This window comes from Pinus tabuliformis, chromosome 9, assembly GCF_031772625.1.
Source record: "Pinus tabuliformis cultivar Carrire ecotype Pingquan chromosome 9, CPIR1, whole genome shotgun sequence".
NCBI lineage: Eukaryota > Viridiplantae > Streptophyta > Pinopsida > Pinales > Pinaceae > Pinus > Pinus tabuliformis.
Window position 1 is genome coordinate 1,754,387,563 of NC_142307.1, and position 18,988 is coordinate 1,754,406,550.

An 18,988-nucleotide genomic window follows, 5' to 3' on the forward strand; every position below is an offset into this window, starting at 1 on the left:
CGGTTAAATAGAAAATCAAAGGCCCCACATTAGCTTACAAAAAAAAACAACAAGAAGAACAATAATAATAAACAAGTAAATGAAGTTATACATCCCAAAGTTACTTGGGAGGGGGAGCAAAAGCGAGGAGCGGAAGTGGGACCAACATTTTCAAAAACTCCCAGTTCAGAAGCGAATCGGGAGCAAATTTTATACAATATATATTTTTATATATTTTGATGCATATATGTCAACAAAAGCATGTGGAATGATTAATAAGATATAAAAAGCATAAAAACATATATTGAACCATATAACATCAATCATCTATAAGTTATAATCTTCATCAACCATGTCCACAAGTTGGTGACATACAACATATCGAGTCTCATGATTCATCAGTCTTAAAGTTTCAAGCTTTCAAAATTCAATACATAACATTTATCATCATTGATCACCAAAATTATATAAAAATTCTAACATGAAATGCAATGTGATAAAATGAAATGAAATGAAACAACTTTCAACTTTCAGGAAGCATCATATTCATAATTCATTACCAATGAGTTATAATTGCCAAATTCAAACTTCAAACTTAAATTGCCATATATTGTTTACAAAAAATATCATAATAAATATGAAAGAGTCAACCGTTATAAAAACTACTAGAAACTAGAAAAGACAAGTAAATCTATTATAATTCTTGGGCCTCTTGCCGCCACAAAAAATGTCTAATTTCTGAGTCTTGTTGGAAAATAAGGATCTTTGTCATTAATGTCAACCCTCTAAGCATTAATATCCAGAGGTATCTTCGTCATTACCTCTGGATCTGTATAGGGATCTTTGTCATTAATATCACCGTCTAAGCATTAACATAAGATAAAAAAAACATAGCATGTCAAGTCAAGATTTTGTTTGAGTGATGGGTACATTTTTAGTAGGGTCATGATAAAGGACTTCAACAACCAATGTCACTAACATCAAGGTACATAGAGGGATTGATGCTCTTGATTAAATACGAGTTTCATATCCTAGTACATGACAAAATCCAATGGAAATATTGCAATCCCCCCAATCTTGAAAAACTAATAAGTCTGTATGATTTTGAATGAGATCTAAAAATCTACTTTCTCCATATGAAATTGAATGAGGTTGGAACCACTCTCAAACATCCCAAGTCATTTCATGGTAATGTTAAAAATTTAAGTAAAAGGGTCTCATCCTTTTACTTTAAGAATTTAACATTACCATGAATCGCATATCAATTTTAGGGCCATAGGCTTGATCATTAGGCTGCCCCACTCAAAAATTATTGTTTCTTTGAAAAAAAAAAGTGTTAGGAATGTTTTTGCAACAACAACAAAAAAAAAAAATTGCAAAAAAGACTAGGAGTGAAAGAAAAAAATAAAAATTAAAAAAATAAAATTTAGCGAGCTCGCTCCCGAAATTCGCTCCCTGCGGAAGCACGCTCCGGAAGCGGGTTCAAGGGGGGGAGCAAGTCCCCCGCAACCCTGATACATCCTAACTAAGAACATTACCTAATAAAAAGACATCACCTATGAACCTCGGAATCCATCAATGTGGATATATATTGTCACATAGGACATTGTATATCATATCAATAATTCATATCTTACTCTCTATTTTACATATATTTGTCCTTTATGGATTTCTATCTATTGTCGTCATGTTGGATTTTTTTTCAATAAATGAACTTTGCCCATTACAAGTAACATTTTTCGTTACCCAAAATCCCACAAATACTGCAGAGGACATAAAAGGCCAAATTATCATGTCAATTGCTATACATATTAGACACTAATGTGTGTGTATGTAGACACATATGCATGTATCATGATCAACAAGTAAGTTTAAACAAATACAAAAATGATACAGTTTTCCCCTAACAAGCGCAGATATAAGAGTAGAATTTCCGGAACATTGGGTAAAAGACAAATGTTCCAAACTTCCAATTAGCTTGGGAACAACCCAAGACAAAAAAACTAGAAACAAAACCCTCTCGGCTTTGTACCTTTTAACAAAGCTAAAGGTGATGCTTATTTAATATTGATTCTAGTGTTGTCTTAACATTGAAAAATACAGAGAGGACAAGGGGAGAAGCCAGCAACAGAATTAAAATACATATGATATATACATGTAGTTCTCACTTCTATCAAGGTAGATTAGTTCAAGCAGCAAGAAAGCATGTCTTACGTGTATAACATATCCACATGCTTTCCCTGGGTTTCAGGTCCAGGAGAAAAAGCAGCTGCCAATGCTGCAGAGCGCTCTTGTGGATCTTCCAGTGATAGAAGATGTTTGATTATTCGGACTTCTTTTGGGACAAGTCGCTGAAGACTCTCTCTTGCAACCATATATAAGTGGTACATGATATCTTTTGCCTGCAGAAGCAAGATTATGAAACAGAAAATTTTAAACTGTCACATTTGATTGAAGCTCTTAGCAGTAAATAATCTATTACAAGCTTCAAATTTTCAATGCATAAAAAATGATTGCCCACTAGTTGATTGGATTTGATAAACACATCATAGAAAGCAAGAATATTAATATCCACAAGTGACAAAGGTAATTACTAGGAATGAAAAGCAGTTGAAACTTGAAAGCTTGACATGTAATAAGTGTTTTGATTCAAAAGAAGCACCAATCCTCCATATACCTAAATAGTAATTAGTTCCTGGAACTTAATATGCTAATAAATGGAGCCAATGGAAAAACAAACCTAATCAAAGAAAACAAGATTGTTAAGGAAATTAGAGGCAGTGTCCAGAGCAAATGCAATCGTTCAAAATAATAATACTCCAGACAAGAATTGATCAGTTGCCTTTAATATATTGTTTAAGAAGAGTTTCAAATGGCCTAGGAAAAAGCACTCATAAACACTAATACGCCTTTAAGTTGGTTGAAGGTAACTGAAAACAAGCAACACTCCCTCACTCACTTGTAAACTCTGTTTGATCAATGGCAATGTATTTCCATAAGTTTGGACAAATTTCTATCTATTGACACAGCAAATTTTATGTAATTTAATAATGACTAGAGCAATGATCCATGAAATTCAAACAAGCTGAGACTTACATGTCAAACAAATATCTATATGATTGCAAACCTATTATATGCAATGGTTATATAGCACAAACAAGTTACTACTATGATTTTGTTGTCATTATTTTTTGTTATAGTGGAGTTTATTTAATAAGTGACTCGTATGCCCAAAGAAACTACACCAAAAATATGCAACAGCAAAGGTGGAGCCTCCAGCTTCAAAAACAGGGTCCAAGATTTATAGTTAACTTCACAGAGTTCGAAAGAGCACTTGCCCAAAAGACAAAATTATAATGCAAAAATAGATCAAATCATCACCTTTGTGAAACCAAGAAAGGAAACTCACAGAATAACAGAAAGAAACCACATGCCATAATGTCGTGTGGAAAGAAGAAAGAGAGTTAAGTTAATAGAAAGATGTTCTCATATGGCTATAAACAATGTACACACATATCACAACTTCAACAAGATAGTAAAGGAAAAGCTCAGACACAGAAAAAAAAACACATCCGCGTGCTCCAAAATGTCCAAAGGCCCAGACATATTAATGATTGGTCAGATATAATATGTCAATACACGAAGACAGAGGTCTGTAATCATCAAAAGTAAAATTAGAATGCGACGAAATGGAGATGACCTTTAAGGCTATATTGTATGATTGCAGCTACAATCTTCATTATCTTCAACTCTAGAAGCTAAAACACAAGACACTAATTCACTTGGTGGAGGTAGAGTCCGGAAGAAAATGGTGAGGTTGAAAAAAAGAATTCATGAACAGGACAGACTTACAACATATCAGAACAGCACCACAATAATCACGTAACACTAATGCAAAGAGAATATGATGTAGTGAACCAACAGTAAAAATGGCAAAAAAGTTACTGCTTCTGAGGATAGAATCCTCAAACTGCAACCCTTTCTTCATGGATTGCAACTATATGTATAATTTTTCTAATGATGGGCAGTTGCAAATTGTTGTTGACACTTTTAGAATTGCTTAAACTGCTCCAATCTTTGACAGGCAAATGCATGTCAACACTGGATGTTGTAGACACCCACCTACTGGCTACAGTAGTTTTGTCATTGAGATTCCCGGTAAAACTAATGTTGCTCTCAGATGGACCATGCTCCAGTGTATAGGTTATATACAATTTCCCAAGAAATCACAAACTGAAAATATTTTATAGAAATCCCAGCAGCAGCACAAGACTCGAGCTTTGGAAAGATTTATCTTTAAAAAAGTTTCATCTGAAGCTAGGTCTCATATATTCAAAATCCGAGGCAGTCAGAGTTTATTTCTAAAGATAACTCTATAAAATACGGTTGAAACCTGAACCAGAGGATCCTACAACATTCTGTTTTATTTATATTTGCAACACTTGTAAACCGAATCTGATACAACATTGTTGGTGGGAGATCCAAGATACAACATTGTTGGTGGGATATGGTGCAGGTAACGTTGGTGTGGAAGGTGGAATCCACAGTGGAGATAGTCGAGATAAAAGTGAGTGCATTGGAAAAATAATGGAATAGGAAGAGGTTATGAACTGCAGCGGGCATGTAGGAGAAGGGATGGGGGCTGATCAAATGGTCCACACTGCAGAGGTAAAAGAGAGCATGTCACTGTTATGATAATCATCATGTTAATGATAAGCCTCACTGATTTGAGCATAAATGCAAGAGTTACCAGAAGTCTTCATATGTCAACATGTCAATGTTGAAATGTCTCTCAAATTCCCAAAACAAGATTATGTGACATGAGGAGGTACCCATCAAACTAGCAATGACATCCCACAATTCTAATAAGGTTTAGGTGATCATGTGTATGGTGTAGCACGGCACGAAGACCAGCTAACTATAGGTGGGTTCCACCAAGCTCTAGTACCTCTAAGTCTTCCACAATAATGAGCATATTCCAAAAATTCCTGTAGCAAAAAAATTAGTGTCCAAAATGTTACAAGAAGCAAATGCTACCTGTTACCCACCCAAGTGTGTAACACCTAGGAGAAAATCACCCCCCCCAAATTGTTCCAGCTTTCTAGCGAGTAGCCCTATGATGATTCACAGATAGCTAGCCACAAATGCCTCCCATCCATGCTCTGATCAGTGCTTTATTCCATCTAGTCTACTTATCTGATGAAGACGGATTAACCATATTTATAATCAAGTGCTTTCATTTATTGTTTAAGGTCATTCTAGTATGGATCACAGGTTGAATTGCATGATTGATGCTTTTGGTTGTATCCTTGATCCCATGCTTCACCTTGGTAATTATCACTTTCCTCTAGTGCAATGTGACCCTCCTTGAAGCTTTTCTTTCCTCTCTAGGAGGGGAACAAATAGGAGGCTCTGATTGATGTTGTGTTTCCATGATAACCCATGCTTAACATTTTCCATTTATCCCGTATCCTGTCTTCAGGTTGATTGTTATTTGTCACCAGTGTTGGTTCCATGCTTTCCTCATTCTTGAGTAAGGGCCCGAAAATTTTGTTGGATGAAAGTTGTCATTGATGTCAAAGGGTGAATGGGTCATTGTTGAGTAACGTTGTCATTGATGTTGAAGCCCTAATCTTAGGGATGATGCCCTAGCATTGGGATGTACCAAGCATATGATAATAATTCAAGAAGCCCAAAAAAGCAAAAGGGTTTAAGCCCTCAAATGCAAAACTAACAATCAAAAGAAAATGAAGGAAAAAGTGGTTAAAGCCAAAGCAAATTCAAAGAAGAACTATATCATCATGTAGTTGTTAGTTTTTGTAGCATCGGATGTGTTCTAGCCACAAAATTTGGTGGAGAGGCTAGAATACATGAGATCTCCAAAACCCAAAAATCGTTTCTGGAAATTCCGCCTAGAAATGACTTAATTAGATTATTAGCAAATTTTTAATTAAGTCAAGGCGTGAATCATCTAGAAACTCACACGGATCGATCCAGAGATGATCCTAGCCATTGATTATGTTTTAATCTTTGTCGTTGGTGCTACAACAAAGGATTATAAGAGGAGGTCGACATGGTGATTGAGAAGACATTTGAGCAGTTCAATTTCATGAGCAGATCGATTTCCTGAGTAGTAGCAGTCAGTTGTCACAGAGAGAGCTAGTGAGATCAAAGCAGTGAGAGAGGAGTAGAGAGTGAAGCCGAAGGAAGGCTTCCAGATTCGGTGAGTGCATTTGCAGAGAGGCAAGAGAGCCACAAAGAGGCTGACGCTGGGGCAGCGCAGTAGCCTCTAGAGGCAAAGTTGATTTGCTGGGAGATTGACGTTTTCAGTTCCAAAGGCCGGGAAGGAGTCCTAGAGTGCCAGAGAAGTGTCTTTCTGGTCAGCAGAACGCAGAACAACTTCGTCAGAGTCCAGTTCGAGGCTAGACGTCCAACCAGCTACGCGAAGCAGCGTAGAGGCTCAGAGGGCCGAAATTTTGAAGGCAAGTTGTGTTGGGAGCCTGTGGGGTGAGGAAAACTCCTCTTTAGATTTTTGCCAATATTTCTCTGTAGGATCGCTAGTTTCGGCATCCAATTGCACTCTGATTATTTCGCTGCTACATAATAATAAAACCCTCAGTTGTTACACCAATTTTCCCAAGTTGGGTTTTTTCGGGTACATTTGTCCAAAAATAATTGTGTTATTTTTGTGTGTGTGCTAGCATTTCTTCCAGTGTTTATTCTTCTGCAGTTTTATTTGTGTAGGTTGCAGTGTGATTTATTCAATATTTGCCATAGCAAACAGCAAATAAATTGTTAAATTAAATTAACAATTAGAAGAATAATTTCCAGTTGTTGCAATAGGATTCCAGTTTTAGGAATTTTCACATGGTATCAGAGTGCAATTGACCAGTCGGAGAGATCAGAGGCGAAGAGAGAAGGAATTTCGATGTTCAGTGTGAGCAGCAAAATTAAATACTCAAGGACAATATGGTCACTTTGCCAAGAGGCTGAGTTACTTGAGGAGATACAATTTTTTTGAGTGAGGAACAGAAAAATTCGATCTCTCCAGATCAAGTGATTCCAAAGGCAGAGGAAGCAACTCAATATTTTCGTGGAGCAAATCTCTAGTTGGACGCAATGGTTTTTGTAACAATTTACTAGAGCAAAGCCAGCGTCGGGTGGAAGGAAGAAGAGCAAACACAGAGGGAAGATTTTCCTCAAGGAACTTCAGCCTCAAGAAGTTCGATTTTTCCTTGCAGATCAGCAATCATTATGAGCAAATCTTCTCACTCTAGAAGGGAATGCGAATAGCAGAGGAGCAACTAAGCAGAAGAAAAGAGGAGGTTTTCAACATTTGTTGAGAAGGCCACTGCTAGGCTTTGTGATCAAGACAGGTTGGATGGGGCTTCCAAATATGTGATCTGGAAGGCAAGGATGTCCTTCCCTCTAGATGAATATGGCCTGAAGACCTATATTGATGCAGTGCTAGCAGTTCCCATGGATGCAGATCAACTAAAAGAGTACAGAAAGGAGATGGCACGGATGAAGAGGTTGATCCAAGACAGAGTCAAGGATCATATTGTTTCACATATAGCGGGCAAAGGAATGACCAAAGAGATGTGGGAGACCCTCTCTACACTATATCAAGGTACTTCGGAGCAACGAAAGATGTACTTAAAGGAGAAGTTGAGATGCATTAGGATGTAGAAAGGGGAAGGCATAGACCCCTTCCTCACCAGGATTCAGGAGGTCCAGGACTAGTTGTCAACTATTGGGGCAGTGCCTCAACCCATGGAGCTAGTGTGATTGGCACTCAACAGTGTCTCAGAGGAGTGGCAGGTATTCATCAAAAGTATCTTGGGCAGAGACACCTTGCCAAGGTGGGACAGGATGTGGGCCGATTTGCAGCAGGAGGAGTTGAGACGAGCTCTATTAAAGAGTTTTATCAGTGGCAGCAGCAGCGTATCGAAGCAGGTGAAGTGATCTCAGTTAAGATTTATTAAATAAAGGTATTACAGACTCATGTGCTGGTGTGTGTCTATGTTATTTAGGCCTCAGTTAAGATTTATTAAATAAAGGTTTTACAGACTCATGTGCTAGTGTGTGTCTATGTTATTTAGGCAACGGATCGATCAGATTGCAAATACACGGACACTTGAAATGGAAAGCAACAGCGAAATACAGTAAGCAAATATAAGAACACAAGAATTTAATAAGGAGTTCACCCTATCCTCCAGGGCTACGTCTCTGGTCCAGCTCTCAGTGGTGGCCTTCTTAAATTGTGTCTTAAAGCAGAGAATTACAATGAAAGAGCTCAATGTGAGTCTCCTGAACAAAATTTGCTTGGCAAGGTGGTTCTTGGATTCCCCAAGCCACTGGGGTGCACAGAGTTTTTTCCTCACCAGCGCTTTGACCTCTCTGGTCTTTGATGGAAAGAGCCCAGTGTGGTGCTCAGTCCTGACAGTTCCTCTCAGGGATGGCTTGAATCTCTCAAGCTCGCGGGTGCTCGACACTGCCTTTGGTCAGCTCGACCCTCTGTCTTCTTTCTTCTGCTTTTGCTTCACTGTCTTCCTTCACTTTCTCTGTCTTTTGTCTTCTTTCTTCGGTGTTTCGTCCTCTCTTTTTTTTTTTGCTTTGCCTGTGCATGGCTTTAAGGCCATTCGAGCTCATGGTTGTTCGCTTCCCCTTCCACTTCCATCGGTTCGCCTGCTACAGCTTCGCTTGGAGTTCCCTGTTCCGACGTCATCATCAGACTCACAGGGAGTGGCCACATGTCCTCCTGCAGCTGCGCCAACTCACTTCGTCAGTTCAGTTTTTCCGTTACGTCGTGGAATGAGTCTTCTGCCACCTTGGCAGTCAAATCGGACGTCAAATTCTTATAAATCGCGGCTTAATCCCTTGTCGATTCCGCTTTTCCCATCGGGCGTGATCTCAGTCGTTAGATCTGGGGCCTCCAGATCCAACGCCATTCGCACGTTTCGCGCGATTGACTTGCTCGACCGTTAGCGTGCAATCAGCAGCAGTTTTCTCTCTCCTCCACTTGCCACGCGTCGGGCGTTGAGTGGAATCGCTCTGTTTTCGCCAATTCCGCTTACTGCTTGAGGGTGCCCTTGATCAATATCGCCAGTTTTCGAAGCGCGGGTCCCGCCTTGACCTTTAGCCTTTTCCCCACGGTTTTCCCAACTCTCCATGCAACCGAGCGCTTGGGGCCTCTCCTTCTCGAGGGGTTTTGCCCAACGAATCGCGCATCAAAATCTGCCTCTGTTTCCCAATTCGGGCTTCCCAGGGGCTAGTTTCACCTCCTACGCAGTCTCCATGGGCCTCGATCAGCGTGCTTTGACCGAGGTCCTCGTCGCTCCACGCTGGCTGCTAACTACCACTGTTCAGAGGTGTTTTTGATCGTTGTTTCTTAATTCTTTGATGTCTGTCCCAACCTGATACAGTCATGGTCCTTCTAACAATTCTTCATGGATCCAATTCAAATCAGGTCCCAGTTAGGGAAAGGGGGACCAGAGGAAGAAGAAGGAGGAGGACATGTCGAAGGTCAAGTGCTTCAGATGTGGTAAGCTTGGTCACTACAGTACCCAGTGTCCTCTCAGGAAGAAGGACAAGGAGGAGAAACAGGACTAGCAGGCAGATTTAGTAAAGATCAATAGGCTTTCCTCCAGGTTGGAGGAAGACTTCGCCATGTTTGTTGGCATACCTCCAAGAGCGAGGTGGGGTGACTTGTTGTTGTAGCCCCAGAGTGCTACAGATGGACAGGATCCTTGACGAGTCCACCTCACGGATCATTACCTTGTTGATTTGGAGTAGTATCGAATGTGCTCTAGCCTTGAAATTTGGTGGAGAGGCTAAAGCACATGAGATCTCCAAGACCCAGAAATGGTTTGGGCAGAATCTAACCAGTTTGGGAGATATTAAAATAATTAATATTTTTAATGGAGTCCCTAAATCTAAACTTAGGGAAAATAAAATATTAACGTGAATTAATATAAAACTGAGTTAGAATGGTTCAAAAGTCATGGATCAAGCTAGATCTAATCTTAGCCATTGATTAAGTACTTAATCTCGATCGTTGAATTGTCAATGAGAAAAGTATAAGAGGAGGCTTGAGGGTCACTTGGAGAATACATTGAGTTGATCAAGAATTCAATTTTGTGGGGCAGGGCTTGCTGAGGAAATCGAAGGAGTGATTAGAGTTGCAGCTGAGGGGCAGTGAATACAGTAGCAGGGAGGCAGAGATAGTACCGGGAGCATCAGCGCAGAAGCTAGAAGAGGGTTGACACAAAGCCACCTAGAGGCCACACAGAGGCAGCCAGGCGCTATGCAGAGTTTGAGGAGGACCAACGTGTGAGATGCAGAGGCTCCAGAGGTTGACACAGAGCCCTGAGAGGCTGACGCTGGGCCAAGTAGGCTGACAGACATTGGGCCAAATAGGCTGACGCTGGGCCAGAGAGGCTGACACAGACCCTAGAGGCTAACGCTGGGAGATTTCGTGGGGCAGATTGGGGCTGATATCTATCTCCGACTGAGAGGTACTACTGTCGAGGGCATTCTCTGTTGGGTGAGCCATTTCTGGCACCCAGATTGTATTCTGAAACTGCTTAACAATAAAACCCTCTGATAGTTGCACCAGTTTTGCCACATTGGGTTTTTCTGGGGACATTAGTCCAAAAATAACTGTGTCACTTGTGTTCTTGTTTCTTTCAGTTGATGATCTGTATGTGTTGATATTGTACTTGTATTTATTTTCAGTATTTACATGGTAAATAACTTGTTAAGTAAATGAACAAGTAGGCAGAAATAAATCAGATAGTACAGGAAGAATTTCTGACGGGTTAAACTTAGAAATTCCAACATGGTATCAGTGCGTGGTTGCAAATCATAAGATAAGTGAGGGCATCAGCCGAGCAGAGCAAGCAGCAACAAAAACAGTTGTCCCCGAGTGACAGATGATGTTCCTATCGGAAAACAGCAAGGAAGGGGTGACGCAGTGCCTGCGTCATCAGTTCAAGCCAAGAGGAGGATCAGCGCAGTGGTAGAAAGGAGTAGACCTGACCTACGCAGTGCCCGGTCATCTTTCTCAGTGAGGAAGGATTGACGCCCATGGCCAGGAGGTGCGGATTTTGCTGGTGCTGGGATTGTGTACAGCCTAGAGGCTCTAACCTTCAATTTGTTGGGGCATAGGACGTTGTGCGTAAGTTGCGGAGTGAAGCAAGTGGGGTACTATGGTCAGAACAATACCTAACAGGGCAAGACCAAGGAGGAGGGAGTTGCTGCCGAGGATTTCTAGCCAATAAATCCGGATAAGTGGTGCAGCTGCACTAATGATCAAAGTGGGGGCATCTCAACATTGGCAGAGGGGTTTCCAGAAAGAAAATCGAGGCTCAGAGGGAGTCACACCAAGAACTTCCAGGAGGGAAGTAGAGAGACTCAGAAGAGTTGAAAGAGGAGCAGCGAAATGGCAGCGAATGGGGTAAGAGATCAGAACAGAATAGACGGAGCCTCAAACTTCATAGTCTGGAAAGCCAGGATCTTGTTCGTTCTAGACATGAATCGTCTCAAGAACTTCGCCTTGAAAACGATAATGATCCCAGTTGACCCGGCTGAGAACGAAAAGTACGAGGAGGCAATGGCGAGGGCCAAGAGCATCATCCTTGACGGGGTCAAGGACCATGTAGTACCACATATTGCCGAAAAGGACATTACAAATGCGATGTGGGAGGCCCTAACGAAATTGTATTAGCATACTTTTGTGCAGAGGAAGATGCTACTAGAAATTCAGTTGTGGCCATACCAGATGCAGAAGGGAGAACAGATAGACACCTTCCTCGGTCAATTGAAGGAGATCTGGGATCAGCTGACTTCCATAGGGGCCATGCCAAATGAAAAGATGTTGGTGAGGACCGCATTGAACGCAGTTTCAGAGGATTGAGAGGTATTTGTCCAGAGCATACTGGGCAAGTCGACCCTTCCAAATTGGGAGGAACTGTGGGTGGCTCTTCGTCAAGAAGAGATCAGAAGGCTAACCAAGGTGGGAAGCAGCGGCAAGGGGGTCAGAATCAAGAAGGAGGAAGAGGAGGATGTTGCCCTAGCATCTGAGGGAAAGCAGGAGAAACGGAAGAAAAAGGACCTCTCCAAGGTCAAATGCTTACACTGTGGGGAACTGTGTCACTATGCAAGCCAGTGTCCGAGGAAGAAGAGCAAGGGAGAGGCTTCTGAGAACAAGGCTGCGCCAGCAAGGGCGGAGAAAAAAATGGAGACAAATGATGATTGTGCCACGAGTGCTCATGCGCCACTTGAGAGGAAGTGGGGTGACATCGAGTTGTAGTCAGACGGACTACAGGTGATGTAGGGGTAGGATCCTCGAGGTACCCAACCTCTTGGATTATACCTTGCTACGGGAGCCCCGAAGAGGAGTAGCAAGACTGGCAGATGTCGGTAGAGACAAATGCGGATGGAGCGACAGAGGGAGCTACAGTGCAGGAGTCCCAGGACAGCGTGAGGTAGCAGTGCGAGATGCACAGAGTTGTTGCAGCAGCGCAGAGGTCAGAGAGGGAGCACTTGTCAGTGACAGAGGGAGCTTCAGCATCGGGAGTGTTTCTAGCCTGACGAAGATGTCAAAGTTGGGAGATCAGTTACTTACTTCTCAGTAACTGAGTTGCAGTGTAGCAGTTAGCAGTGGCAGTGTTATGAGCAGCATGATGAGAGGGGATGCAGTGCAGATGTAGCAGTGGCAGTCGCAAGGCCATGAGCAACAGCACGGATGCAAAAGGAGTTGTCGTACGGATGCAGCAATGGCAGGGCCATGGCTAGCAGTGCATGATGCAACAGTGCAGAGGATGTTGGGTAGTAGGCCTAGCATCAGCACAGGGACCGATGCCAAATGATCAGGGTGATACTCAATGAGGAGTATTACTAGAGCACAGTCCTCGCTAAGAGGGAGTGTTGATTTGGGGTAGCATCAGATGTGCTCTAGCCTTGAAAATTGGTGGAGAGGCTAAAGCACATGAGATCTCCAAGACCCAAAAATGGTTTGGGCAAAATCTAACCAATTTGGGAGATATTAAAATAATTAATATTTTTAATGGAGTCCCTAAGTCTAAACTTAGGGAAAATAAAATATTAATGTGAATTAATATAAAACTGAGTTAGAATGGTCCAAAAGTCATGGATCAAGCCAGATCTAATCTTAGTCGTTGATTAGGGACTTAATCTCGACCATTGAATTGTCAAGGAGAAAAGTATAAGAGGAGGCTTAAGGGTCACTTGGAAAATACATTGAGTTGATCAAGAATTCAATTTTTTGGGGCAGGGCTTGCTGAGGAAATTGAAGGAGTGATCAGAGTTGTAGTTGAGGGGCAGTGAATACAGTAGCAGAGAGGCAGAGATAGTACCGGGAGCATCAGCGCAGAAGTCGAGAGAGGGTTGACGCAAAGCCAACTAGAGGCCATGCAAAGGCAGCCAGGAGCTGCACGGAACCTGAGGAGGGCCAGCGTCGCTGACGCTGGGCCAAAGAGGCTGACGCAGACCCTAGAGGCTGACGCTAGGAGATTTCGTGGGGCAGATTGGGGCTGATATCTGTCTCCGACTAAGAGGTACTACTACCGAGGGCATTCTCTATTGGGTGAGCCATTTCTGGCACCCAGATTGTATTCTGAAACTGCTTAATAATAAAACCCTCTGATAGTTGCACCGGTTTTCCCGCATTGAGTTTTTCCGAGGACATTAGTCCAAAAATAACTGTCACTTGTGTTCTTGCTTCTTTCAGTTGATGATCTGTATGTGTTGATATTGTATTTGTATTTATTTTTTGTATTTACATGGTAAATATCTTGTTAAGTAAATGAACAAGTAGGCAGAAATAAATTAGATAGTACAAGAAGAATTTCTAAGGAGTTAAACATAGAAATTCCAACATACCTCGCTACGGCGACCCACAATTTTCAATAGTAGGATGGATCAGTGACAAGTTATGCAGTCAGTATCAGAGTGACAGTTGCAGACTAGTAGCAGTCAGATGCTGAGGAGCGCAGTGCATAGTGGCACAGTGCAGAGTCAGCAGCAGCGCAAATTCTTCAGTGACAGTGCAGAGGCTACGAGTCAGAGACTCCGGAGACAGATACATCATACTGATCACAGTTGATTCAATGTTTTGGATGCTTTTCAGTTGCAAATGTTGCAGTTGCAGCAGCAACAGATGAGAGGGAGTTGAAGTGAAAATGCAGTGTTGGCAACAGTTCAACAAGGTCAGCAGCAGCATAAATGCAACGTATATCAAAGTTGTGCAGTGGTTGGTGGGTAGTATGGCCAGACATCAACAGCGTGACAAGAGATGATGCAGAGACAGGGTGTTGCTATAGGGTGTGCAGTAGCACTAGAACACATTCCTCGCTAAGAGGGAGTGTTAGTTTTTGTAGCATCAGATGTGTTCTAGCCACGAAATTTGGTGGAGAGGCTAGAATACAGGATATCTCCAAAACACAGAAATCGTTTCTGCAAATTCCGCCTAGAAATGACTTAATTAGATTATTAGCCAGTTTTTAAATATTTCCTAAGTCTAAACTTAGGGAATATGGTTAATTAATCAAAATTAATTAAGTCAAGGCGTGAATCACCTAGAAACTCACATGGATCAATCCAAAGATGATCCTAGCCATTGATTATGTTTTAATCGTGGTCGTTGGTGCTACAACAAAGGATTATAAGAGGAGGTCGAAGTGGTGATGAAGAAGATACTTGAGCAGTTCAATTTCATGAGCAGATCAATTTCCTGAGTAGCAGCATTTAGTTGCCGAAGAGAGAGCTAATGAAATCGAAGCAGTGAGACGGGCAGATATAGTGAAGTTGGAGGAAGGTTTCCAAATCCGGTGAGTGCATTTGCAGAGAGGCAAGAGAGCCACAGAGAGGTTGACACTAGGGAAGCACAGTAGCCTCTAGAGGCAAAGTCAATTTGCTGGGAGAGATTGACGTTTTCAGTTCCGAAGGCCGAGAAGGAGTCCTGGAGCGTCGGAGAAGCATCTTTCTGGTCAGTAAAAGGCAAAACGGCTTCATCAAAGTCCAGTTCGAGGCTAGACGTCCAGCCATCTACGCAGAGCAGCACAAAGGCTAACGCAGAGGCTCAAAGGGCCGAAATTCTGAAGGCGAGTTGTGCCAGGAGATTGCCTGTGGGGTGAGGAAAATTCATCTCCAAATTTTTGCCAGTATTTCTCTGTAGGATTTCCAATTTTGGCATCCAGTTGTACCCTGATTATTTCACTGCTGCATAATAATAAAACCCTCAGTTGTTGCACCGGTTTTCCCAAGTTGGGTTTCTCTGGGGACATTTGTCCAAAAATAATTGTGTTATTTTTAAGTGTGTGCTAGCATCTATTCTTCCGCAGTTTTATTTGTGTAGGTTGCAGTGTGATTTATTCAATATTTGTCATAGCAAACAGTAAATAAATTGTTAAATTAAATTAACAATTAGGAGAATAATTTCCAGTCGCTGGAATAGGATTCCAGTTTTGGGAATTTTCACAGTAGCCCTCATCAAGACCTTTCCAATGGTATATGGCACTCCCTCTAACTCCTCGCAATTGAAGAGAAATGATTTTTGATTTTTTTATGCTCCATTTGGATACCCTATCTTTGAATGCATTTTTACTCCATTTACCTAGCTCAAATGGAAGTATAACATACATGGTTCGAAAGCTTATTTCAAGACCTTTCCAATGGCATATGGAACTCCCTCTAACTCCTCACAGTTGAAGAGAAATTATTTTTTGAATATTCACTATACATTCTACCAGTTGCACAAGCCAATCCAGCAAGTGGACAAGTCGGCCCCGTCTCAAACTCGAATGCACTATATATAGGCGTGAGAAGGAGGCATTTTAGCAATTCGCTCAAGGAAAATTCAGATATGTTGAAACAAGCAAAGAAAATAAGTGTTATGGGGTTCATATCTCATACACTGGAACTAAGGAGAGACCTGATTGGGGAGGCCATGTATGAAAGAACTTTTGGAACAATTTTTTAAGATCTTTTTGGCATCAATCTTGTAGAAGCTTGGAGCATATCTTGAAGTTATTCTTGTAGAATGTTGCAGTAGATCTTGAAGTTATTCTTGTATAAGTTTGGAGCAGATCTTGAAGTCATTCTTGTAGAAGTTTGGAGCAGACCTTGATGTCATCCTTGTAGAAGTCTTGAACCAGATCTGAGTTACCTTTTGAGGTAGATCAACAACCTTTTCTGAGGCATAGTTTCTAAGGGAGATCTGAGCTACTAAAAGCATAATCCAAGATTTATTCTAAGGCATATCTAAAGCAGTTGATTGAAGGTATGAATTAGAATCTATTTTGTTGCATTGGAGGTCAGAGTTACAGTGACATACTTATTGGAGCAGATCTAAAGTTGAATATGTTTAGGCAGAGATAGCAGTGATTGTATATTATTGTATTTGGGTCACTATCCCTAGTACGGGAGCCCAAGATTTTTTTCTTTTATTGTTGAGGGTGGCAGGGTGGTGTTAGGAAAGGAAGTTGTAGGTTCCTTGAGGAGGTCCTTGCCTCCTTCTAGTGGAAGCTAGTAAGTATGGGGTTGTATCCCTTCCAATCGTAGGTGGTAAACTTAAAGATGTAGCTTCCCTCAAATAAAAATAAATTGTTTATATATACAGATATTGTGTTGCTTTGATATGATGTTATTGGTTAATGTTCTTGATACTATATTGTAAGAAAAAGTAAAATATTGATTCACACCCCAACCCTCTCAGTGTTTCCAACAAAATTTACCGTAAGAGATTGATGCAATAGAAAGAAAAGAAAATGCATGTGTCTTAACTGTTAAAATGTAAACAATTGGCAATGATAAATGAAAAGTGTATGGACAAAAGCATACCCTCAACTTTACCCCCCTCATTAGCCCTCACCTAGTTCCTACTTAAAACGTGAGCTATCTTAATAAAATAAACTTTGATTATCCCAAACCTAATGAACAATGAAACGTTTCATCTTTAAGAGGTCAATGATGAGTAAAATAAAGCTTGTAACCCACGTTGAAGATGCAAAAGAAAATGAAAATCAATAAAAAAAATCGGGCAGAAGAGGGGTAGTAAAAATAGTCATGTCCCATGATTGCTCCCCATTCACATCATAACGCACAAGGATGATGGAATTTCATAATTGGTACAAATACTATGGCATCCTCCATGAAGTGAGCCCCTACCATGTCATTGACCAGTTGCACCTACTAATTGATGGGTCAGTTTAGGAATTTTTCATCCCTCTAGTGTTGGAAGCACCTAATAGGGCTTTGTGACAACCCTGCCATATCTAATCATGGTAAAAAGTTTACAAATCATAAGCTAGAAATACATTTGAAGATAATGCTTGTGTGAAGTACTTTGATGTCTTTCACATTAAATATAGTCCACTTTAATACCTTTATGTTTCATACACCAATGATATTGGTCTCACTTGATTCCACGAGTATGTTTTAGATGCCTACTCCTAGGTACACTTGCCACCCCTTGAGGGTCTACATGATGCTTCTCCAACACTTCAGAGAGGATGTCCAACTCCATTTGATCACTGATCTAACCACCAAAGCCAGGACATTGACCACTTTTTAAAGAGCGTTAACTTTGGTATGCATCCTACACAGTTAAATACACTCTTCTCTTCCTATGGGACATGAAACATTGTTCATCTGAGATAGGGCATTGCATAGAAAGTTGATGTACCCCAGAGACAACAGGACCCCCCAGGCTAGCATTGCACCTTCTTGATGGACATTGCCCTATTCTTGGGATGTTTTGATGATGATGATGATGATGACTTGAGACCCCCCCTAGAGAAGATGATATGCTTCTATAGAAGATGATGTCTTGCCCTAGCTTCACGACGTCCACTTCATGTCGCTTGGATTAATGGTGTGGTCTTTGTTTGATGATGACGTCTTGTTGAGAAGACGTTTGCTTGATGATGGGTCACCTTCGATGAAGAGATGTGGCTTTTGAGTGAGGAGCACTTTATTGAGTCATCCATGGTATATTTTGATGAGAGATGCATATTTTGGAGGACGATGACACCTTTGTAGGCATTTTTGCTCACCTGTGTGGGTTAAAAGAGGCTAGGTTTATGTTTTATCATTGAGATAGTTATCTTTGAGGTCGGTTTGTGACCTACTTAACTTATAATCACATATTTTATTATTTTTAGGGTTTTTAGTCAATTTTAAGGTTAAAACGACTTAGTTTCGCACATATAAGTAGAAGGCACCAATCTAGCCTTCGATGATTGTCACACACACTCATGAGAGTATGTGTTAGCTATCTATTTTCTCTTAGTTGCTATGGAGTATTAAAAGAGCAAATTGTCTTGGGGAGGTGTAGTAGCGGCTACAACCACCCTCCAAAATTTTGCCCTGCACCTAATTTCAGAGCCTCCCTTGGGAGTTTCACTTGATGACTGTGCACCCTCAAGTTCACTTCACGAGCCCATGGGAGTCTTTGCATCCGCCTTGCTTGTTCATTCCACCCAAGTTTCTGCATGTTGATGTCTAAGTCATGCTTGCGACCATGTTCTGGTTATGCTCAAGGTCTTTGCTTCGTGTGTACTTGTTGTGTTCACTATGAAAACATTTGTCGCACTCATACACGAAGTCACATTCACTACGGCACAAGCGTCGTCATGGTCGATCAACGATCAATCACGAGTGTCGCGCTTGCTGCTTGCACCGTCGGTCAGTCATGTTGAACATGTGCCTGGATGTTTTGAGTTGTTTCATCGTCGAGTCATGTAAGTGTGTGTTTGAATGATCATCTATGCATCTTTCGATCGTTCACACACTTAGTCATTTTGTTGAAGTTCTGACAACCAGACTCCCCTCTGACAACCGGACCATCACCCTGACATCGACTCAATCGACTGTCACCCAGAACAGCGTAGAAGCACTAAGCAAGTCTTTCCAAGTTGCGATGATCGCAAGCAATCCAATCAGCTTTCATGCTAACCACCCGGAGAGTCGGACCTGGTAGCCACCC

At 41.4% G+C, this 18,988-nt stretch overlaps 1 protein-coding gene across 1 annotated transcript in view; it reads right to left on the bottom strand.

The window, feature by feature from the left end:
- LOC149155753 (uncharacterized protein At4g37920-like) overlaps nt 1–18,988 on the bottom strand; it is a 147,598-nt gene that overhangs the window by 93,948 nt on the left and 34,662 nt on the right. Inside the window, exon 5 of the mRNA XM_089445979.1 lies at nt 2,194–2,381. Coding sequence (XP_089302105.1) covers nt 2,194–2,381 — 188 coding nt within the window. The remainder of the gene's footprint in view (nt 1–2,193; nt 2,382–18,988) is intronic.